Below are 25,163 nucleotides of genomic sequence, written 5' to 3'. Positions count from 1 at the left end.
ATAGAGATGCTGCTGTGTCACTGGATAAAACTCGTGGAGGTGGGCTGTGTTTACACGGACTGGTGCAGAAATGGGGTGCTTGTATCCAACTACTGCTCACCACTGGTGGAGTTTGTGACTGTTAGATGCCGACCATTCTAGCTACATTCCACGCAAATTCACGACTGTGTTTATACTCGGGTGTTTACACCAAGCACTAATGCAATGCATTAGCTGAACTTTACGGAGCCTATAATGTGTGTGCACTTAATGTAGCTTGTTTCGTATGTCGTTTTTATATTTTAAATGTGTAACACCACTTGAGCCACAGTGAAACGTTGTTTCGTGTATATGGTTGAAATGACAATAAAACACAATAGACTTGACTCAGTCTCTGTAAGCGGTAGGCGTGGCTTGGGGGTGGCCTCGTAGTGAAGCAAAGCAAGTGCATAAAACCAGCCAAAAACACATTTTCTGGCTTTTCTCGGCCTAGAAGGCGCCAATTTCTAAAAGAAATTCACATTTCTACTACATAAGTGACCCAATTTAAAGATATATTCATTTTTCCAGCGGTGAAATATCCCTTTAAGTGGTAGGAAATGTACATTGTAGGTTTAAGTTTGTCTCTGAATAAATGTAGCTCCTCAAAACCCAAGTAAAGTTGTGTCTTACTTCTCAACAACAACAAAACGCAGTAGCTCAGGGAGAGTAGCAATCATGACGAGCTGAAAACTCACAAAAATTCCGACACCATAGAGTGGACACGAGAGGACGGGGAAGCCGGTCTACAAACCAATCAATTACAAGTATTGGGAGACGTGGCTCATGTGTGTGATGACGACAGGACGTAGTTATGTCATGTCTAGTTCTTTAGTGCCAGTAGCGGTTTTTGGCATTGGTGAAGCGGGCAGCCACCAGAGGCGGCATTTTTTCATGACACATGGGGGGTGGCACGTGCACTTAAAAAAAATCCTCTAAGCGGTTTTCTACTGTATTATCTATCATTTCACCATGTGGGGAATTGGCAAATTGGCGCCCCTGCTTACTGAGAAGGTACCACGCACAGAGAAGCTGTGTGAGAAGGGGAAAGGGGAGGGGGGGACAGTTCACCTCTGGGTCGAACAGGTTGCTGGGCATAGGCGCCGATATCGTTGGTGCTCCACTAATACTGAGCACCCACGAAGCTGATCGCGGTTATGTGTCAGTTAAACTTTTCATCTCCAATCCTATCCTGAGTTAAAACAGCCTACTTTACGGCTTTATTATCAAGTTGATAGGTGTGTGTGTTCGTGTCGGCTGTCTGAAATGCAAACATTTTTTGACTACTTTTTTTTAAAGGGCATGCGCCCGTGAGCACCCACGGAGGAAAACGTAAATTGGCGCCTATGTTGCTGGGTCTCCCAAATGGAACAGTCCGGACAAGGGGGGGAACGGGGGATGATAAGGATCTATCAGAGATCTACCCCGACTTTTGGACTGCTCTCAGGATTGCACTTACTCTGCCTAAGTGAAAGAGAAAATTATATTTCTCAATTGCACAAATCCTTCATTAGAACATTTGAAAAACACACTTAAGAGAATCCAGTTATTTAACTATTGCAATTACAACAGGAAACACACTTTATAAGTTGCACAATCTCCACCTCCAACATTTTCAAAATACAATGAACACAATTCAGCACAAAATATGACAGTATAAGTTATCAGAACTTAAAATAAATATACACTATAATATAGTAATTCTGCAATTTTGTGTGTGTGTGTGTTTGTTTTTTTTGGGGGGGGGGGGGTACCCGAAGGGTGTCTCGTCCTGGGTGTAATTTAATGTAGAACCGCCACTATTTAGTGTGCTTGCATAACTGCAGTGTGAAACCAAAACCGGATCAAATGTATACAATGTAACAAAAACATGAACCTTGGTTCAGACCTTCAGGTGTGAAAAGGCCCTTACATGTTTTTAATTCTAAAAAAAATGTGCATGATAAGCTGTCATGACATTGTTGCAACATTTTTTTTCTACCTCTTGCTACACACAAACATCCTGGAATTTTTGTGACTGTGAAACCAATCTATTTTCCCTAATGTTCTCTTCATTAGGCACAGTGACGATGAGGCACACCATAACTAACTTATTCAGAGGCAACAATAAGCTGAGCTATGTTTTAATAAGCAATACACAATATGTTAAGTTGGAGAGGGCAGCCTCTTTGTAATTACAAAGAAGCTGTTTGTATACTCTGTCATGCAGCGTCCAATGCAATCTGGTGTAATCCAGGAATTTCGGCCAAAACAAAAGCCGGTGCCAGTTGCCTGATGCTAGTCTCACCCTGTGGAGAGAGATGCCCACTCCAAGGCTAACACACACGCACACACACACACACACACACACACACACACACACACACACACACACACTTTACAATATTCATGCCAGTTGATGTCCTACTGCTGGCAGGACTACTGCAACATCCTTGGTATTGTGGTTTTCTTTAGCTCGCAGCACAGTATTCATTTGTAATGTTCCTTACTGTAATTGTTTGGCTCATACCTGCTGTGATAGAAAACGTTGAATTTTATTTTGTTCACTTCCAAAAAAATCTTTCTTCAATAGGTGGGTCAGCTGGTTCAACTTAATTACTAGATGGCTCAGATACAAAAAGAAAAGTATGTTTTCACCTAATAGGCTCCAAGTGGTGGCTCTCATTTTTTTCTTCTCATTTTTATGGCTGGAAGATTTGGGTAATGAAGTCATCAGCATGAGGATCATATAATGAGGCTCTTGGTAATGCCACAAACAGAACAGATCTCAGTGGAATATTACAGTTTTTCTTGATTGCTTTGATGCAGCAGTCAACTCAAACTCCACATTTTTCAAAACAGTTAACACACAGGCCGAAACAGTGGCAGTCATGGTCAAAATGACACATTTTGTTTGTAAAAGGCTCTAACCGTGCCAAAACATTTAAAATATGCAACAAAAGCTAATTTTTCCTTCAAACAACACAACTTGCAAACAAGTGTATGAGCTCTTCCAATCAACCATTACACAGTGGACAACAAAATACTAAATACAGCACTCAGTGCAAATCAGTGCACCATTGCTTGTCATTGTAGCCTATTACTCTATGTAGCTTTCATGCCAGTGACATTTGTTGTCAAATTTGCCTTCTTGCAAAGAATTGGATCCAGAATCAGAAATGCTTTGATGCAAATGTTATTGATTCCATTGATTCTTATTTTCAAACTGTGGCTGAAAACTGAAATACTGTAAATATTACACAAAATACATGTAAACCAAAATAAAATCTATTAGAGTATAAGAAATTAAGAAAATAAAAATAACATCTCTTACAGTAAAGTATAAACATCTATTACTGTAGAGTATAAGAAATAGCCACTATTGATACTCAGTCTCTTCTGTCTTGATGATGGGGCCACATGGCCATGATTGATAACTTGATCAATAACAGTTGCCCGAATTTCATCAGAAACCTGAGCCCTTCCAACTATACCTCCACCTCGCACTCAGACTCCTCTTCCTCGGACCCCTCTACCTTTTCCTCTCACTCTCATCTGCCTTTGACCTCTTCCATCCATGATGGCAAAGAACAACACAGACGCTGCACCTTTAAGGCCTGCAGACTGATTGCTAATTGAAGATTTGTGTGAAGGAGTGTCAAAGAGGTGCTTCAGTGATTTCATACTGATGTAGGTAGTTTCTAATAGTTAGGAACAGATGGTTTCTGTTTGGTTACCATAGCTAAAACAATGGAGTTTAGACTGCTTGAATGACATCCGTGTTAACTGTTCTGCAAAAGGGTGGGGAAAATGTGTCAATCCAATGAGAAAGGGTTAAGACATTTGCAAGTGGTGTCTTCTGCTCTGCTGAGACAGTGCTGATGAAAACCGAGTGGATCCCAGTTTCTTTAAGCAGGTCAAAGCAATCAAGAAAAACTGTAATATGCTGGTAGTGTGGTCCAATTAGCATTTAATGACCTAACAAAAATATCTTTCCTGTTTTACCAGTCGTCATGACTTTAATGGCACCTGTGTGACCCCGGTACTGAGCATCCAGTTGTAGACAGATCAGTACATGATCTGCAGAACCATGGGTTAACACGTTTTATCACAATAAGATATTATATTGACATTATTGATAGTAACAAAAAATAGCCGGTGCAACACAGATGTCTTCTTACTTGATAGTTTTATTACTTAAGGTGCATAACAGTGACTAACGTTTTGATGTAGAGTTACATCTTCATCAGAGTCCTTGGAGAGAGTGGGCAATGAAGCCCTTAATAAGAATCAACAGGTGCGTAAGGGGGGCGTGTTAGCTGCCTGAAGATACACCCATCTCAATCAAGGTGTTCCACTCAATCAGTCATTAAAGGGCAAATGCCACACACAGATCAAAAGTGATTAAAAAACAATGTTGATACGTAACAAATATAAAATGTTCACAATACAATGGAAATAAAAGTATATTCATCTTAAATACTATACTTTAACATATTTTGACTTTAGAGAAAGCAAGTTAAATTAAATTCTTCATTTAAACCTAGAGGTTCTAAAGTGCAGAGTGTAGGTATCCAAAACACTTCCCTGCATAGAAGTTTATTAATGATATCACCACCCCTGGATGGGGGTGTGATTTTCTCGATTCCCCAAAACCTCAGTGATGCAGGGGAGCCATGATTGGCCTGCTTATAATGCCTGGCCATGGCATATGTTAAATTCTGGGTACGAATAGCTTTCTTATGTTCAGATATTCTTAGTTTGAGTTGACGTTTTGTTTGGCCTATATAAGCCAGTCCACAGGGACACTTTAGAAGGTACACTACATGTGTACTGTTACTGTTACTACATCGAAACGTTAGTCACTGTTTTGCACCTTAAGTAATAAAACTATCAAGTAAGAAGACATCTGTGTTGCACCGGCTATTTTTTGTTACTTTATACTGTTTTTGTCCTGCCTTGGTTGCACCGGATTTTTGTGGTCTGCAGAAGCGCAGAGAACTCTCCTTTTTATCATATTATATTGATTCTTTGGACAACGATACAATATTTACTGATATCACAAAGTCTGCCATGATCCAATCTTGATTCAATTCAGGGGCCTGCGACTGATACGAGACAATACATAAGCCCATTTAACACAACCCATTACATTTATATGTATATATATATATATATTTTTACTAGAGATCAACCAATACTGATACCGATTATTACTAGTATATTTGGATATATGCATTTACAGTGAAAATGTAAAAAAGTCCAAATCAAGATTTTGGAATGTTACAAACTCACAACACAAAACTTAGTTTAAATGCTTTTAGCAATCATTTAATGCATTAGAAACTTTCAACATAATAGCCAGTAAAAGAGAGTCAGATAGTGTTGTGCGCGGGACATTAAGTCAACAAACTGAAGCAGAGGAACGGACACAGAGCTGTAGCCGAGCCAAAGTAGAACACTTTTTAATTCATTAACTTTATCAGTTATACAGATAATCTGCAAACTGCCAAAAAACGGCCCGAAAATCGGCCAGTGTCTATCGGTCTTTTATTTACAAAAAGCAACTAAAATATGATTTGACAATTGTATTACAAAACTCTTCTAGACATTTGAATTAAAAACAAACCAGTCTTTTTAATAAAAACAATAAATATTAAGAGGGAATTTCAAAATAAAGGCGCATCTTAAAGATAACGATATGCATGGAAATGTTTACTTTGTATCAATAATATTGGATCGTTGAGGAGTAAATCAATATATTGATCCAGATCGATGTGTCGTTGCACCCCTAATTAAAGAAATGAACGATTAGCAGACGTGTTGTACTACCAGTGCTCCTAACACCTACCTCCTGCTGCTAGAGACTCTTGGCGTTTTTCCATCACATGGTACCTGCTCGACTCAGCTCATCTCTACTCGCCTTTTTTGGTTTTCCATTCTGATAAAAAGTCGCTGGTACCTGCTAACAGGTACTTCTTTTAGTACCACCTCCGTCGAGGTTCCAAGTGAGCTGAGGCGATACCAAAAGGTGACGTGAAAACCTGCAGACTCCTGATTGGTCAGAGAGAATTGTCACTAATCACTGCATCATATAGCGACAGACAGGGGGGGTCCTGGACAAACTCGCCATTTTTAAATAGTTTAGCCAGCGGTGTGGTTTTTTTTGCTGCCTCCAGCTTCTTTAGAAAATAAATGTGTCTTCTGGCAAACAGCCACATGCTGAGAATCACAAACAACACACCTTCCACGTTCTGTGTGCGTGTCGCATTAGCTCACGGCAGTTTCCTGCGGCGTCGCTATGACGACCAGCCACGCTCGCCTCACACATGAGGCGGTACTAAATCTGCAATGGAAAAAGGAGGACGGGGCACCGCGGCCGAGTCGAGCCGAGCCGATTAGAGCTGGTACTAGCAGTGGGTAAGCGCCAAGTAAGGTAAGTAATGCATGACTGTGTGAGGCATGGAAGCAGATACTGTATGTAATAATTGCCAAAAAAAGAACAATTCAGTGTGCAGAGGAGTTTGATATTTAGCTTGATATGGCAGTTATCAAATTGGATGTAGGGCAACAATACTGTATATCTTGATGTCTCTTTTAGCATGGTTTAAGTACAATATTTCATGCTGGCAGACACTCAAAGGGGCTTTACCTGCATCCTCGATAAAGGTATATTGTATAAAGTATCGTGAACTGGTACCTGATCAGAACATGAACTGATTGCTTAGTTTACAAGCAAATATATATTTCATTATCTCCACATTCACATTGTAGTGTTGTATATCCTAGAGCTACTGTAGACTGATATATTCACAGATTTTGTTGCAGTTATATCCGTATAGTAACAAGAAATTGCTGTACAGACAGGCCAAATATATGGTTGAGGTAATTTAGAAGCAGTGTCTCCGTTACATATTTTGTCTACCAGAGAACACCGACGAGTTCATTTGATCTTTTTATCAACCTTAAATATCCAGTATCAGCTGCACTGTACAGTAGTTTATTCCTTGCTTTTCACAAAACACATCAAAAAGTAATAACATTCTTACTTGGAGACGATAGTGTGAACTCTCCTTGCCAGTTTCATATGCCATTAATCATTTGGTGTTATAAAGTGTATGTAAAGACAAAAATACCACCATCCTGCTTCTTTCCCAACTAGATTGCAGTGTGAATGTTTTCATCTTTTTGCGCAGATTATTGTTACCCAGCACCTGCAAAGGATAAATAGAAGGATATTATTATGGATGTGCGTGTGCCTCCTAATGATTGCAGGAAAGTGGGCTTTAGAAAATATTTGCTCTCAGTGAGGAAATACTTCAACATTAGTCGACTGAAATTTGCAAAGGCAGAATCGTGAGCTAACAAAGGGTGCTTGTTTCACATGTTTCACAGTCGCAGTCCTGACAGTTGCAGCAGGGAAATCAAATTGTAATTTCTCCTTGATGTCATGAAATGTCAAGAAATGTTTTATATAATAGTACTGCTTTTTAAACCTTTAAACTGTAGGAATAAAAGAGTAACTTGAAGAGAACAATCACTGTTACAGGTTACTTAAATTCATTGAACTATGAAACATAAATAATGCTCAATATAACAAGCATTCAATGTGTAACATTAAGCTACCTCGAGGGTACTGGAGCATGTTGTTAAACTCCAGCCATCCACTTTCTTTCTATATGCAGGGTCAAGGGAGGCTGATGCCCTTCCCAGCATGCACTGAGTGAGAGGTGGGGCACACCCTATGGACAAGTTTCCAGTTCACCTGGCCTGCATGTTGTTAGACAGTGAGAGGAAACTCACACAGATATGGCTTGCTTACTCCCTAATTTAAAAGTGAGGGTTTACATTAATATTTTACAAAGCAGATGGGAAAAAAAGACCCATACAGTATGCAAGTTGTTATTCAAAGATAAAATGTAATTACAGAAAATGACCTCCTCCGTCAGGTTCTATCACAAAGGAAGTGCACCTGTGCTTGATGAAAACCTGGGTTTTGTTGCATCATAGCACTAACAAAGGGTGACTTATAAAGATTTCCCGCACTGACATACATCCTTTAGCTGCCTCTAATGAGGACACAAGGACCGACCTCAAGCCAACAAAGGAGCGTGACAAGAACTCTCAAAGCACAGGACAGATACAGTATGTACTCTATCCTCTTTGCTGCATAATCATAAAGTCCCAGCTTCACACTTGAGACATATGCTTTGTCCTAGTTTACAGTATCTGGTGCAGTGAACAGTACTGTACTGGGCTGAAAAAATGAACTTTTACTTTAATCTTATTTTAACATGCCACCAATTTTGTCAGGAAATTGCTTATTTGGGGAGGATGTTTAAATGTGAATGTTCTGATTATTTCATGTCTGAAAATGGGCCATTTCCACCTTGAACTGCAGTGAAACAAGGAGAAAGATAGTAGGGGAGATAATAGAATAGTGGGAGTAAAATAAGTGTTCAAACCAGATGAAGTACTTGAAGTACTGAACTCTGCTCAGTTAAAAAGGGCTGGAGAGCTGAAAAATACAGGTTTTATCCAAGTCCTTGAGTTCACAGTTATGTCAGTCATAAGTGGTGCAACTACAAAATCTACTGGGGAAAAAACGCATAAATAACAAGAAAAAAAGTCAGAAAGATAGTTTTTGTTTAGCGTGTTTTCACCAGTATCTTGTTCAACAACCCACCAAAAAGTGTAAAATGTACCATTCAAAAAAACATAATTTCATGCAGGGGAAACATTAGTAATGGATGTTATTTTACTAGTATGCCTGCACTCTGCATATACAGAATGTGGTGATTAGGGGTATCCTTCCTAGCTCAGACAACATAGTGTCATCCATAAAAATCTCAAAAAATCATTAATAACGCCTTATTTGCCTAAGGGGACAGGAAGGCCAGTGGAATAAGCCTCCGCTCTCTTTTCACAGAAATTAAAAGCTGCACCGCTGCAGGCGGCACAGAGCAGTGCTGTCATCGTGGTAGGTGGCTTCACATCCTGAGCCATTAGTCAACCCGGCTGCAGTCTGATTTGTATTCTGGTCATTTAAAACATTGAGTAAACTGTGGCAGAGTAATTCCCCACATATCAGAGTCGACATTAAGCCATGTGCAGATTTTCAATAATGAGTAACGTCCTAATTTGTCCCACATGATTTAAAAATGGATGGAGAAATATTCAATTATAAGAGTAAATCTGTTCAGCATGACCCAACTTAACATCATTTAGACAGGACAGAATGATGAATGATGGAATTAGATATTTTTCACTTTCCACCCCGTCTTTTAGGGGTGGGAATCGATTGGCACCTTTCGATTCAATTCTGATTCAGAGGCCAACGATTCGATTCTAAACCGATTATCGATGCATCTCAATTTCTATGCGTGATTTAAAAGAAATATACATATAAATCTGAGTTTGCTACTCAGAGTTTGCTAATCACTTCCTAGAAAAGCAGCTAGACAAAGCTTAGATGTTGACCTATATTTGTCACACACAAGTTTTTTTTTTTTTTATATATATATATATATTTATTGAAGGAATCGCACAATACAGGTTACACCAAACAATACATTTTCTTCGTTTTTTTTTTTAATTTTAATATAAACAGGAACAAGATTACCCTCACCCACCCTCCCCATACACCTCCTGGCATAGTATGTTCACACAAAAAAAAAAAAAAAATATATAAAAAACTTTCTCAATTATGAATGTACATTCTCACAGCTGTGCATCAATATACTTTCAAAGCATAGGCCCACATATGTCCATAACATATTAGGTGACTCAAATTCAGTAATTATTTACAATGTGTCAACCATTCTGTGATGCGATCAAATATCAACAGAAAAAAAGGGAGAGATATGAATGGTTTATAAAAAATAAACAGCTGAAAGGATAAAGGGGTGGGGGGGTTCTCAGTTACAATTAGAGATACTCACCCACTGGGTAACTCTTTCAGACTTTCAAAATACGACAAATACGGTCAGTCACACACAAGTTTTAATGAAATGTTTTGTCTACTGAGGTTTTTATGGTGTAGTCATTCCATGCTGAAAGTCCCCTTCTCTCCCGGTGATCTTCATGTCAGAGGCCCAGTCATGTTTAAAGGTGGAGAATTGGCTTCTTACAACATGAAACATGAGGTGGTCACATGTCATGTGATAAAGTAGATGAACAGCCTATGTGTGTTTTGCCTAATTATTTTATGTATGTCTTATTAGATCATGTGTGTATATTTACAAAATTATATACAAAAAACTAAACTCTAAGTTGTTGTCTATTATCCCATCCTCTTTCAGTCACTCTGTTTTCTGATTTGTACTTGTCTGGAGACTTTTAAATAAAAATCAACACATTTAAAAAAAACATTTTTTTTTAAAATCGATTATTAACTTATCAGAATCGATAATCGAATCGTTCTAGAGAGAATCGCGATGCATCTAAGAATCGATTATTTTTCCCACCCCTAGTATCTTTTGAAAGTAAAGTCACATGAGGCAGAAAGAGTTTTGCGTTGACAGTTAAAAAAATTAGAAAACCCTAAATGTTCGGATTTAAATCATTAGTCGCGAAGCCCCCGAGTTATATCTCATGTTACCAGTCAAATCACTGCGTCATTGTCAGTGGTGGAATGTAGCTAAGTACATTTACTCCAGTACTGTACTTAAGTACAAATGTTGAGGTACTTGTACTTTACTTGAGTCTTTTCATGCCATGTTCTACTGCTACTCCGCTGCATTTCAGAGAGAAATATTGTACTTTTTACTCCACTACATTCATCTGACAGCTTTAGTTACTAGTTACTTTGCAAATTAAGATTTGTCCACACAAAACACATGTAGTTTGTAAAATACAATGTTTTATTATAAATTAAACTACACAATATATAGACCTACAAGTCCAGCTGAAATGATTAGACCATTAATCACTTTGTTGATTAACTGTTTTGATCGTTTCCAGATTCTAAAATGTGAGGATTTTTCGGCATTGAGTACTTTAAGTATTAGTATTTAAGTAATAAGTATTATTATTAAGTATATTTAGTTTTTCTGATGATACTTACATACTTTTACTTAAGTAACATTTTCAATGCAGGACTTTGACTTGTAACAGAGATGGTTTTACAGTGTGGTATTAGTACTTTTACTTTGATATTAATGAACGTCCGTTACATTCAAGCTATTGCTAAATGAGTTGCTACAAAGCTAATTAAAACTATCAGCTCCACACAACTCTCTCTGGATTTCTCAGTATGACTATTGAAAATACTCTTAAGTGCTGATGGTGTTGGTAACATCTGATGTGGTGTGCACACTTAAACACAGGATCCAGTGCCGTTCCAAGGTTTTATTGTTGTCAATGCAGGGAAAAGGTTTACACTGGTTGCAGGTGAATAATGGATGGTGGATGGATGGATGTATGGATGATTTTGTCTAAACAAATAAATATATAAAGAAAATGTCACAGATCTAAATAGCCTTGAACAATCAATCATAATAAATTAGGTTGGGTTCAGTAATGCATCCACAGTCTGCACTTGGTTTTTCTCTTAATTTTAAATAGGATTTCACTCTGCAATCTAACATAAACCTAACAATATACATAAAACTTTCAGGCATAACATTCAATGTGACCAAATAAATATAAGTGTTATACAACGAAAAAGTCCATTAGACTCACATCACTCCTCTCTTGGTTCTGCCTGCTTTGTTTGGAAGGAAAAAAATGAGTGTCACAGGCCTGAAGGGCGGAGTTCTACAAGCTTGGAAAGGGGCGTGGTTTCAGTCCATGAATGAGGCAGGTCAGGTGGAAACTTGATATTTAACACTATGTTCAGAAGATTGTGGCGTCCGGTGACTTTCCCGCGCAGAACTCGAGTGAAGATAATTACGTCTTCTGAAGAGTCCATCATGTTTTTGTAACCCTCCATGTCACACAGGAGAGAAACTCTGTGGTGTGCCAGGACGCACACAATTTATATGTGGAAATCTGATGTTTTCACATCACATAGGATGAACAAAGGCATTAAGATGCGTGTGGAAAGATTCCCCTCGTTTTTTTTTTTTTTAAGTTTAGTTGTAACACCAACAAGCAGTTCAGGCTAGATTTGGTGAGGTTGTGAAAAAAACTATATATAAAAATGAAAACAAAAAATCAAACAGCAAATAAGGCAATATAAATAGTTTTTATGAGGGACTCTTAGCCACATGCCATAACCGTCCAACGTAAACCACATAAAGCTCTTCTTCACTTCCGGGATTGCTCCGGTGCTGCCAGAAATGCCGCTGGATCACGCTCTTTTCGCCCAGATATGCGTTACCTTCCTCTTTCTCTGTGTTGGTGTTCTAACCTCCGGTGGATCTCTGAGGACTATGGTTAACTGCTCCTCAGATCTCTGCAGGGTAAATCCAGACAGCTAGCTAGACTATCTGTCCAATCTGAGTTTTCTGTTGCTCTGATAAGGCCTCGCTGGCAGTTGACATTCAAATTCATCCTGACGGTTTTAGATGGGGTTAAAGTCAGGGTTTCAAACATCAAGCAAGTGCAACAACACAAGACCTAGCAAGCCAGGTAATATTTACTAGTCCAACAGCAAGATGACTAGCTTGCATCTGTCTTGCAGCCTTTTATTTTGCGAAGCTGTCATCGCGACTAAAAGCCAGTCAGAGATTTACTCTTACTTGGTATTTTTTTTCTTTTCTCTTCTTTGCTTCTTCTGTCAATGTTCTCTTCGGTCTCTCTGCCACTGCTCAGCTGGCCGTACATGCTGCAGAACCTGGTTCTGTTGCCCGCACGGCACTGGTTCTGGCACGACACCGGAGTCCAAAGCTCCTGTGCTAGCGGTGTGAACACCAACACTCCCCCGGTGCTCCGAGCTTCCAGTGCTGTCGGCACGGCTAACTGAGCTGACGGCAGCTAAAGTTAGCATCAGTTATCGGTTAGCCTTACATTGGCAACAACTAAAGCTTTTTGTCCATTAGGAAACTCCGTAAATCACCAAGAGTCAAGGCAGAGAAGCCGGAAGACATCAGGGGAAAAACTAGAAAAAACATTTTTTCACACAAATATGATCCAGTTTCACCAAAAGCAGTGGTAGTGCCATAAAGCGTTACAGCGCTTCCGGGAGATCGTACCTGCTCGGCAAAGTTACATAGTTCGAGATGAACTGCAGATCAGGGCGCGCAGTGGGAATGACAGAGGCACCATTCTCCCTATTACAAGTCAGTGTAGCATCAAATTCATTTTGAAACTGTTATTTTAGGTAAAATAGTTGAGCAATGTTGCTTTAAGCATATGTCAGGTCTGCATGTCTTAGGAGATCGTTTGTTCTGTACTTCAGTTTGAAGGGCTTTATAGAGTGGGGTCTGTTTTCTTTACAGCAGTAACTTTGATTTTACTGCAAGTATATACAGTACCTCTAGAAGATCAAGCTTAATATAGCAGCTCATCTGAGGCAGTTGGGTGAAAGACTCATTTTCTTTACAGCCTGCCTGCTGCAGTGGCTGAAAGCATATGGAAGCAGCGGGGAGGGGAAGTGAGATCAATACTCTTTCAGCATAGGCACAATTTCCTTCTAATGTGAAATGATATAAGAGATTACAAAGCTGGAAATGCTGGTCTGTTATATGAGATTCACCTCTCAGCCTCCATCTGCATCTCACTATGTCCAGATGTGATTGCTTCATCTTATATTAGTTCTATTTATTTGATTTGCAGCACTTTTCCTCCACTGGTCATTAAATCCTGGATATTGTTAAAAAAAAATTAGATCCCCTGAGCTGCACACAATCAAAGGTCATGAGCACCCAGTGGTTCTCTTGATTATAGCCTTCATTCTAATTGGTGAGCTATTCAAACTGTTGCAGAGACTGGGTAAAAGGTCAAAAGCATTTCAGGCAGCAGTATGAAAATGTGTGGGCTAATGGAGGAAGGCAGACTATTATTAATTTCATTATACTTTACATCTTTTCTGTGTTGTTGGACCCTAGGAACTCAACTGCTGCTGAAGAGATTTTTGGCGGTGTCTCAGCTAGCATGTGCCCCACTGAGCTTGCACAGCAGCATCACTGTCAAGTCAGTTAGATTACAAAGTAGGGACTGTCAGTAAGGCAGCAGTACATAACTCTTTTAATCACAAGCCTGGTACATTTAAAAACAATTGAAAGAGCTGCAGGTGTTTTACAGAGTGCTGTGTGTATATGCTATAATCCAACTCAGTGTAGAACATTTTGGGCAACTTTTGCCAGCTGTTTCTAATGTGAAATGAGCCCAGATTAAATTAGATTGCAACACTCACCACCTTGTGCAAACATGAGTAAATAAAATAAAAAATAAAAAGCACACTATTGCTACTATCAGTGCAGTTATATTAACAGGGCTGTTTGTGTGAGTGTAAACTAGAGATGGAGATGAGAATTGAATGACAAATAAATGATGGCTTAATGTAAGATTAGGATATTGGCAAATTCATCTTTTTTTCCCCCAAAATCTTCCAAATCACTTTTTTGGGGCCATACTGATATTTCTTGGGGCATTTTTGCTCTTTGCCCTTAATAATTTCTGACACTAATCTAGCTGTAATTTTGTTTTACCTTTCCACAACAGAGTAACTTCATGGTATTTGACATAAGTAGCTTCTGTGCTAACTGGCAGGTCCACAAGAGCAACACACACTGGCGATGTATAAAGCACACATTACCTTTTACCCTAAAGGTGATTGTATGATACCAGAGAACACACCTGGATGTGTGTTGAGAATGTACATTCACTTCTGGGAAATGTATGCGACCAACATGTATTGGCTTTTCAGTGTTTACTCCGCACATCAAGGTGCTAAAATCAATCAAGCACCATGGGAGCTGACACACCTGAGGGTATACCACCTGCAAAGTGGTCTCCATCAGTTAAAACCAAAGCATGATCATCTCTGCAACGGCAGTCTAGTGGATGGTTTCATTTTGACTTGACGTCATGCTTCCTGACTGAATGAGATACTGGTTTACTTGATAGAGACATCATGCATTTCTAACAACAGGCTAAATGGGATCTTGAAACCATTATCTGGTATCTTGGTTAGTAGTGTTTCAAGGCAAGGATTTAACACATGCCAGATTACATTATGGGTGGGCTTTACAGCATTTTTCATATGTATTTATGTACCTGGAGCCGGTTAGCTTAGCTTACCATAAAGAGTGTGCCAAAAACACACAAGCTGCGAAGCGCCGTGAAGCGTAGATTCGTGTCCGATCGCGCCTGGCTGTTCATACCAGACGTGCATTTCTCTGCGGCGGTTACAAAGCGATGCTTCTCCTCTCAACAGAACGGCTCTCTCTTTTCTCTCCCTCTCTCCCCATGAGTGTTTGGTGTGTGTGTGTGTGTGTGTGTGTGTGTGTGTGTGTGTGTGTGTGCGCGCATGTGTGTGCGTGTGTGTGTATGTGTCCGTCTCCCTCTGTGTGCTTGATTGCCTGTCTAGCTCTGCACAGCTGAGAAGACAGCCAAAATCACCATAACCTGGGTGTTTTATTTTGTAAAGTATCCAACTGTGCTGTGGCCTTCCTGTATTTGATTACCTACCTGGCTTGACACATTCGCTCACGAAAGAAAGAAATAGTGGAGACGCCGAAACGATTGCTGCAGCGTGTGGGCTGGCGTGGCCGCTCCACTCCTGATCACAGCCTGTGTGGCCAGACAGATTGGATAACATGGGCGCCGAAACGAAAATAGCTCCTCTTCACAGCGCTTCCGCATCCTGTGTGTTTTTGGCGTTAGTGGGAAATAGCTAGCCTGGTTCTGTCCAAAGGTAACAATCAGCCTAACCCTAGCACCTTACCCTATCCCTAAAGCTGACTAATTTACAAAAACTTATTGTCCATTGCAAAGCAGTTAAAATGAGTCTTTGACTTGGCTTACACAGGTGCACATGTATAAAAACATATGTAGCAAAAATATATACACCTAGCATTAAAATAAAAATTAATTCTATCTTATTTGTTTAATCTATACAAAAATGTCATGACAATGACTGGAGTCTCCACTTGTTGTCTGGCATGCTAAGCTTATTGGCTGCTAGCTGTAGCTTCCTATTTACAGACATGAGTTTGGTATCAAACTCTCAGCAAGAAAGTGAATAAGTGTATTTTCCAAAATGACAAACTATTCATTTAATGCAATATACGAAAACAAGGCCAGTTGGAATTACTGATTTTAGACTAGATAATCTTCAGAAAATCTAACAAAAGGCAGATTAGCTTTAATGCTAAAACATGAGTTTTTGTACATACATCACTGAGGTCAAAGTAAAGAAACTACAGTAACTACTTTAAATACTCTAAGTGCATGTAACTGTCATTGTGTTGGTAATTCAGTCATTTTTAGATGCAAGCATACGTGTGAAATGCTATATATGTATATGATCCTGTTCTTAAGCAACTCTGGGGTTCTGTCGTTCTTCAGCCTCAGACCTTCTTCCGTCCCCTCGGCCATGTCTTTCCAGACTCTGCAATTCCTCGTCTTTCCACCAGTCTCCCCTTTTGACTTTTTGCCCCTGTTTTCTTGTTTTTCCTGAACCCACCGACCACATAACCCTTGTTAAAGTAAGTAAAAGCAAGTCATTAAGTTGGGTGGATTGCCCTCAGATTTCTAAGTGATCTGGATGAAGGAGCCAAACAAAGCAACAGGGCATTTTAGTGTCATGTATGCTGTTAACCTCTGTGGAGGCTCCCTGAGACAAAGACTATCCGAAAACAGTGCTGCTTTATTTTTATTTGTATGTAAAAATAAATATTTTAGTCATACTAGTGTCATGGCTCGAGACGCCTAGGTCCATCGGACCACCACTTTTGTCCAGACTGAAATATCTCAACAGCTATTGCATGGATTGACATGACATTTTGTAAACACATTCATGGTCCCCAGAGGATGAAACATTCTGACTTTGGAGATCCCCTGACTTTTCCTCGTGCCTCCAGCAGGTCAGTTTTTTTATTCATTGAAATATCTAAAAATCTACTTGATGGATTGGTACCAAATTTTGTGCAGACACTCATGGTTCCCAGACGATGTATCCTACTGACTTCCTATCCTCTGACTTTTCCTCTAACGCCAACATGAGGCTTGTGTGAAATGTTTTAATAACTTTTGAAAGTATATCCATAACATTTGCTACATACATGTATGCCTCCTTCAAGATGAATTAAAATCCCTTTGGTGATCCCTTAACTTTTCATATCGAACCCATCAAATCAAATTTTCAGTTTGTCCAATACTTTGGTTTATGACCAAACATCTCCAAACATAATGTTTGCTCCCAGTGGGAAGCTCAGCAGACAGGGAGAGTTTGGTGTCAGCACAATGGTGAGTTAAGCAAATCACTGAGAGGAGCCAGGTGAGGTCTGTGCTCGACATACGGTCCGGTGAACAAGTGAAATGAGAAACGCTCCCGTTGGTGAAAGTGATGAATGATAGATGGCGCACAGAGATGTGTTGCTGAAGCACATAATCCTTCTATTCCGTGTCGTTTAAAAAGAAAATCAATACGGGTGAAGCTGCTCCTTCTGCTCCTTTAGCTGAGGACACAGAACAGCACTATTGATGTTTTTGAAATGACATGGCATCAAATGATACAGCGCTATACATCCACTTACATGTCTTTTGATTTTCCCTTTTAGGAATACCAAATAGACATCATCTTTGCCCAGACGTGGACAGACAGTCGTCTCAGATACAACAGCACAATGAAAAAATTGACTTTGAACAGCAATATGGTTGGACTTATTTGGCTACCAGATACCATCTTCAGAAACTCCAAGAGTGCAGATTCCCACTGGATTACAGTGCCTAACCAGCTGCTCAGAATATGGAACGATGGGAAGATACTTTACACCTTAAGGTAAACACAGAAAGATTTTTATTTGTTAAACCTAAGATAATCATTTAGAATGGAGGACTTCAGTGATTTAGTGAAGAAATACAATACAAAGTCAAAGCTTATGCAGAATTTATGTTCATGAATATATTCACGTTAAACAGTAATGAATAGCATTACAGCTATAACCCAATTATCACACACAATTTATAACAATAAGTTAAAGTATGCCTGATTGTTTGCATGTCTAAGATCAAATTGCATATGTTGGAATGCACAGAAAAATGTGTGTTACTGTAGTTTAGGACACCAGATTTGCTTACCAGTCTGTTTTCGTAGTTTATTTTATGACTGGACACAGAAAGAATATTTGGGGAGAATAGTCTGGATACGTTTTTGAATATTCCAAATTAGTAGCTGAATAAACTGGAAGGAAGTTAGGAAGTTAGTAACAATTACGTTTTTAATGACGTGATCAAATAGCTAGGATGAATCTTACAGACTTTCCTCTAGTGTCACTATAAAGTTCATATTCATGGTTTTGAGTGAAATCTCAAAAACTATTGGCTAGATTGCCATTTTATTTGGTACAGAACAATATCTTGGTCAAAATAGCGTGGGATGTTTTTGGGTGAAAACGTCCCAGCTCTGATTTTGGTGTTTGTGATGTTATATTGTCAACATTCCTTCCACTTATCTATTCTAACTGGATTTTTAGTATGAGCTGTGTTTAAACTGGAATATTATCAAAGTTATGGATACTAAAAGATGTCATTATGCGTACAAAGTGTTGAGTGAGATGATGGACATTATTGTCTCACCAAGCAGTGCACAACAAAAATGAGAAGCTTCTCACGGCTCTAAAACTATAATTTAATTGTATACTGTTTATTGATCCCCAGTGGGGAAATTACAATTTACACTCTGTTTGTTAGAAATCACTACACACAGGCCTGAAATACACACACATGCTCAGAACCTATTCATACACAAATGGAGAGATGTCAGTGAGGGGGCTGCCAGTGCTGGACCAGCGCTCTGAGCGTTTGGGGGGGTAAGGTGCCTTGCTCAAGAGCACATTGGCAGTGCCCCGGAGGTAAACTGGCATCTCTCCAGCTACCAATCCACACTCTGTACTTTGGTCCGAACGGGGACTTGAACCAGCGACCCTCCGGTTCCCAACCCTACGGACTGAGCTTCTGTCATATTTGCTGAAACTGACCCTATGTTCCAGTAGAACTACATGAAGCAGGTCATTTAAAAAAATCCAGCTCCTCTGGCTCCACCTACAGCCTGTAGTGAGATTTACTAAAATCCACCGCTCCCTGTTCAGATGCACCAATCAGGGCCAGGGGGGGGTGTCTAACTGTGTGTCAATCACTGCTCATGCACACGCATTCATTCTCCCTTGTGGGGGGAGGGGCTTAGGAGACTGTTCTGGGCTTCTGGGACTGAGAAGTTGTTGATGTTCAAATGTTTTGGCTAAGTCCTGGATCTTCACAATCCTACCTACAGCACTTTTAATCTGCCAATACTTTTCTCAGTTAATCGTCAAATTATTTTCTAAAAAATCCTCACCACATTTTCTAAAGCTTTAGATATTCAGTTCACAATGATATAAATCACAGATAAGCAGCAAATCCTCACATTTCAGAAGCTGGTCTTGAAAAATGAGTAATAAATTATCAAAATAGTTGCTGTCAATTAACTTACTGGTAATTGTTTCAGGTCTATTAGTTTTCCTACATCCCTAAAAATAATGCTAAAAATACTTTTAAGTCATGTAAACTAACTGTAAAACACTCTGCTATAAAGATTATTTAGTACATCGTTTTTACTATACAGTATGGAATTGGGACATTGCGACAGGTTAATATGGTCTGGAGGAATTTTGGGCCTTCTAAGTTCCTGAACATTTACTTACAGTAATAGTATTATAGTATTATAGTGATTTATGTAGAATATTATCTGAAAGCTGTATCAACATTTTTAATATGATTCTTTTAATTACATTCCTGACTCGCCATCTTCTCTGTGCACTGTGAGCATTTAGACTTCCCATTGGGAATATATGAGGTTTATCAATCAATCCGTTTATATTTTAGCAGACTTTAGCAGTCTTACTCACTAAGAAATGTATGCAAAACAATTTGTGATGCAAACATTTCCTAAAAAGAGCAGCGCAAAAGCTCCTGTCATTACCAATTGTAAGTGCAAATTGCCTGCTTGAGCTTTAGGACCAATTTACTAAAGCAGCCACCCTAGTGCCCTAAAGCGCTCTTTGTAATTGGACTACTCGACATTAATATAAACTGCTCCTTCATAATATCATCTCTGGACTGCCCTCAATCTTTTTGACACTGTCCTTATGTTTGACACATCTCCAGACTTTTGATAATGTTTAAGGACGTTTCTGTGTTATATATTAGTACCATGTATTGTACACGTGGAAGATTTAGTCGAGCTAGGGATGTTAATGATTAACAGTTAAACTACTACTACTGAAATTAAAAAAGATTAAAAAAGCTTTTTCACATTATAAAAAACAAGGCTATATTTATTTCTTAACTGCTAGTTAACTAGCTAGTGCCAACTTTGTACTAGCAAGTTGCTTTTTAAGCTGCTCTTTGTTTTCTGCTGGACGGCACTCAAAGCAGAGGGCTAAATGACACATAATAATAACTTTTATTGGTATAGCACCTTTAAAACAACAGCTTACAAAGTGCTTTAACAGAAGAAACAAAAGCATAAACAAAACAAATATAGACAGCACATCAGTACACATACCTATACATACACAACAAAGATGGGGCAAAAAATGAATTAAAAAAATTCACTAGTAGATCAAAGATAAGTGAAAATAGCCAGTATATTGATGAGTACTGTCAGCCCTGTCAGACTACTCTGATGAACTAAGCCCCTTACTCCTAATAACCTAGCACAAAATGAAATATCTATGCAAATGTGGTTAAAAGTAGGGCAACTCATTTCTTTAGGCAGGAAATATCTATCAGAATGGCTTACTTCCTCTATAAATGTAGTTAAAAGTAGAGTATCTCATTCTCTCAGGCACTAAAGATCTATCAGAATGGCCTACTTCTCTTATTAATGTAGTTAAAAGTAGGGTAGCTCATTCTGTCACATATGAAATATAAACTATACATATAAAGCACAAAAGTAAGGAAATTTGTGTTTGGTAGATTATTTCTCTGTGGTAACAATGCTTTTTGGCAATAAATGTTATACCGTTGGAAAGCCTGTTTAGTTCCCTTACAAATGGTGCCCCATTTGTAAGGAACATGCATTTGTGGGATGAGCAGCAGCGCTGAGTATGTGGGTTGCGCCCATGGAAAATTTGCCAAATCTTCTCTGCCAATGCCAAACAGCTTATTCTGCCATTGACTCGTTTGGTGGATTGGATGATTGAAGATTTGAAGAAACAAGATATATTGGTAATTTAACAATGTATTCATTTCACAAACTCAGCAACTCAGTAGCGTGTGGAAGAACCATACACAGCCACAACAGCCTGGCACCTCCTCCTCATGCTGGTCACCAGCCTGGTCACACACTGCTGTGGGATGGCATCCCATTCTTCAACCAGCATTTTTCACAAGTCAGCCAACGTGGTTGTGTTGGTCACTCTGGCACCAACAGCACGCCCAAGCTGATCCCACAAGTGTTCAATGGAGTTGAGGTCAGGACTGCTGGCAGGCCATCCATCCTCTCCACTCCCACATTCTGGAGGTAGTCTCTGATAAACCCCGCCCTGTGGGGACGAGCGTTGTCATCTTGGAGGATAGAGTTCGGTCCCAGACTGTGGAGATATGGGATTGCCACTGGTTGCAGAATCTCATCTCTATATCTCTCTGCATTGAGATTGCCTCCAATGATGATAAGCCTTGTTTTTCCCGTGAGGGAGATGCCATCACACTGCCTTCACCAAAAGGTGTTACTCGGTGCAGCAATCAGCATAGCGTTCTCCGCGTCTTCTCCACACTTTGACCCTACGATCCAACTGCCATAGGCAGAATCTGGACTCATCACTGAACATAACGTTCCTCCACATGTTCAGGTTCCAGTGCACGTGATGCCGACACCAGCGCAAACGGGCCTGACAGTGAAGGGCATTGGCAGAGAAGATTTGGCAAATTTTTCATGGGCGCAATCCACATACTCAGCGCTGCTGCTCATCCCACAAATGCATGTTCCTTACAAATGGGGCACCATTTGAAAGGGAACTAAACAGGCTTTCCAACGGTATAAGATTTATTGCCAAAAAGCATTGTTACCACAGAGAAATAATCTACCAAACACAAGTTTCCTTACTTTTTGAGCTAAGTTTAATTACTTAGTAAGTCCATTACACCAAAGGCACAAAACATGTTATTTCCATGCACCCAAACAGCTGACACCCTAGCATATGGATGAGTGAAGACAGGCTTAGACATACACGTCGCAGACCGCTGTAGACTTCTTTCGGTCCCGCAAGCGGTTCCAGAAAAAGTGGCAACATGTGTCCACATCAATGCACAGAACATTGTGGCTGCGCGACTGGTACAACCCTGCAGCTGTCTACGGACTCAGAGTATGGAAAGTATGTCCGAGCCTCCCGGACAGCACTCCTCTGACTGCTTGTCGGTTAACGGTTAATGATCGGTTAACAAGGGTCGGCTACCGGTCAGAAAAAAACTCTCAATAAGCATCCGTGTTTTAAATTTATATCAGTCTCTAAAACATAGTGTTGGGGAAATGTAATAATTTAAGCGGAGCTAGTACATTTCTGCAAGAACAGAAAAGTTTCTAAGAGCTAGTCAAGTCACTAACAACGCCCGGCTAGATCCTCATGCAGCTCTATTGATATTGACTTTTTGGGAGCGTGCAAACTTTGAGGAGTAATATCCGTTGATGGCATGAGAGAAAGACAATGAAATGTCATTTGGTATTAATTGTGCATTGGCTTGGCCGCAGTAAACAGAGATGACATTTTGTGATATCCATGCCTCTCCCACATGCATTGCATTGTCCCTATTCCATGCTTTAATGAGGTTTAAAGATCACACCAGAATTACAGTACAGATTTTTTTTCTCTACTTTCTTCTTTTTTCTGTCATATGTGCCCGTAAAGTGTACTTTTTCACTTAATTTGGATTTTATCTTACACTTTCTGTAGGGGATAAAACCATTTTGGAAAAAAATGCAACCCCCCTTTTACCACCAGAACTCTGCTTTCAACATACTTTCTTTCATGTCGTTTTGGTTGTTTTCTCAGTCAGGTGGTTTGTATTGTATATTCTGGATTTATTAAAGCATTCAGGCTGATGTGTGAAACCAGCCAGTCCATTTCATCATGCTTAAAGAGGTCAAGGAACTCTTAATGCTTCCTGTATCCTCTGTTCCCATTGAGATAAGAAATGTAACTTGCGTTCTTAACGGGTTTATAATTGAAGGTCAACAACACACTGGTTGCATAATTACATCCACAGGTTTGTCTAGTCTTCAGGGGACAACTGGCCTTTAGCTACATCACAGACAGATTCCATCAGAAGCTACACATGATAATTGCAGTGGGCAGTTTTCTAAGAGTTTTGTTGATACATCATCATCCTTTAGTTACATGCAGTGTTTCTCACAGATTAGAAAGCAATTTGTGGCGCGGGGGGGTACAATACTTATTTTTGTAACAATCAAGTATCAAAAACTGAGGAGGACATGCTGTTGGATGCTGTCCTCCTCTCCTACTCTTTCTTCTATGCCTCGCGAATCTCTTTCTCTCCCAGTGACCCTGTCGTTCTGCTTGAGCAGCACTGGTTGAAGCCTGAAAATATTGTAAACAAATTAATACCATAACTATTCCACTGGCCGGACTGTTGAGCTCTGTTTGAGACTGATATCTCCGGTTCAGGCTGGTCCTCATCCTCAACATGGGCCTTTTTCAGTCACGGAAAATACTTTTCAATACTCATCTGGATTGAAGCAGCAAACATTCAGTGTAAGAGTGAAAAAATGACATTATTTATAATAACTATTTGATTCACAGCTGCTACATAGTGTTTTGACCTCAACAACCCAACTGCATTTTACCTCAAACTTGCGACTAGTTAACTTTGCTAAGAGTCGGGTCGGGACTCCAACATTAACACACTGACAGCAATGTATTCAGAATCTAAAATATTTGTATAGCACTTACACAGAGCAGTTTGAAGAATTTAGATATACAGTGTCACATTGTCTCCCCACACCAAAGCTTAGGGCGCTTTCACACCTATAGTTCAGTAGACTTGGTGCAATTTGGGGGTGAACGTGAAGTTGCAACATTGTTGCATTTTTCCTTTGGTTCGGTTTGCCTTCAGACTGCACTTTCTCAAATGCAGCAAACATTGTAAACAAAAGTCACGCGGTCGAAATGGTCGCTTGTTTATTGGACGGAATATCTGAGTGAAACTCGCCGACACTTCTGCTCTCAGAAATAATAGAGACACCAAATTTATAACATCTTGGATTTTCTGGTTCTGCTTTAATGTTTCTAATATTTTAGAAGAAGGCGAACAATATGAGCAGTTGACAGACAGCGAGCGAAGGAGAGGGCGGGCCCTGATGAGAGAGAAATGATGACGTGTTGTCACACAGACGACCAACGATTTATTGTCAGAATACTTTATGGATCTGAAAGTTATCATCACTTGAATTACATATACGTCTGTTAATTCTGTACACGGTTGAAATTGCAGACTAGTAAATGCTCTGTTTTTGGTTCACTTCCCTTATTTTAGTCGTAATGCATTCTCACCTAAAGTGAACCGAACTCTAGAGCACTTGGAAGCGAAACCGAGACCGAGTCCATACTGTAATTACCTGGTTGCCAATGGAGGCCGATAAAAGTCATGAAAGTCCACTTTTAACTTTTCAATTAAGATTATTGCTCACATAGATATCCTATGTCATGTAATACAAGTTTACAGTGAGAACTTGTTTAGATAAGATGTGTGTATACTAAGAAAGTATAGAATATTTTTCCAAATGCAGTCATTTTAGGATATGAATATACATTATACTAGGGCTGCAAGTAACAATTATTTTCCTGTTTGATCAATTAACTGTTTGGGCCTTACAATAGAATGTCTGCAAATAGTAAAAAACGATTCCCAGAATCTAAGGTAACATCCTCCGATGTCTTGTTTACTGTAGCTTGACAAACAGTCCAAACTCCGAAGATGTTATCATATAAACAAAGAAAAGCAGCAAACCAGAGAATGTATGGAATCTTTGCTTTAAAAATGACTTCAAGAATAATCAATTA

At 39.5% G+C, this 25,163-nt stretch overlaps 1 protein-coding gene across 1 annotated transcript in view; it reads left to right on the top strand.

Moving 5' to 3' along the window:
* The window catches only part of LOC116057023 (gamma-aminobutyric acid type A receptor subunit gamma3), an 85,941-nt gene that overhangs the window by 41,364 nt on the left and 19,414 nt on the right, over positions 1-25,163 (top strand). Inside the window, exon 4 of the mRNA XM_031309449.2 lies at positions 17,667-17,887. Coding sequence (XP_031165309.1) covers positions 17,667-17,887 — 221 coding nt within the window. The remainder of the gene's footprint in view (positions 1-17,666; positions 17,888-25,163) is intronic.

This window comes from Sander lucioperca, chromosome 11, assembly GCF_008315115.2.
Source record: "Sander lucioperca isolate FBNREF2018 chromosome 11, SLUC_FBN_1.2, whole genome shotgun sequence".
Classification (NCBI taxonomy): Eukaryota; Metazoa; Chordata; class Actinopteri; order Perciformes; family Percidae; genus Sander; species Sander lucioperca.
This window is presented reverse-complemented; position numbering and strand designations above follow the sequence as displayed.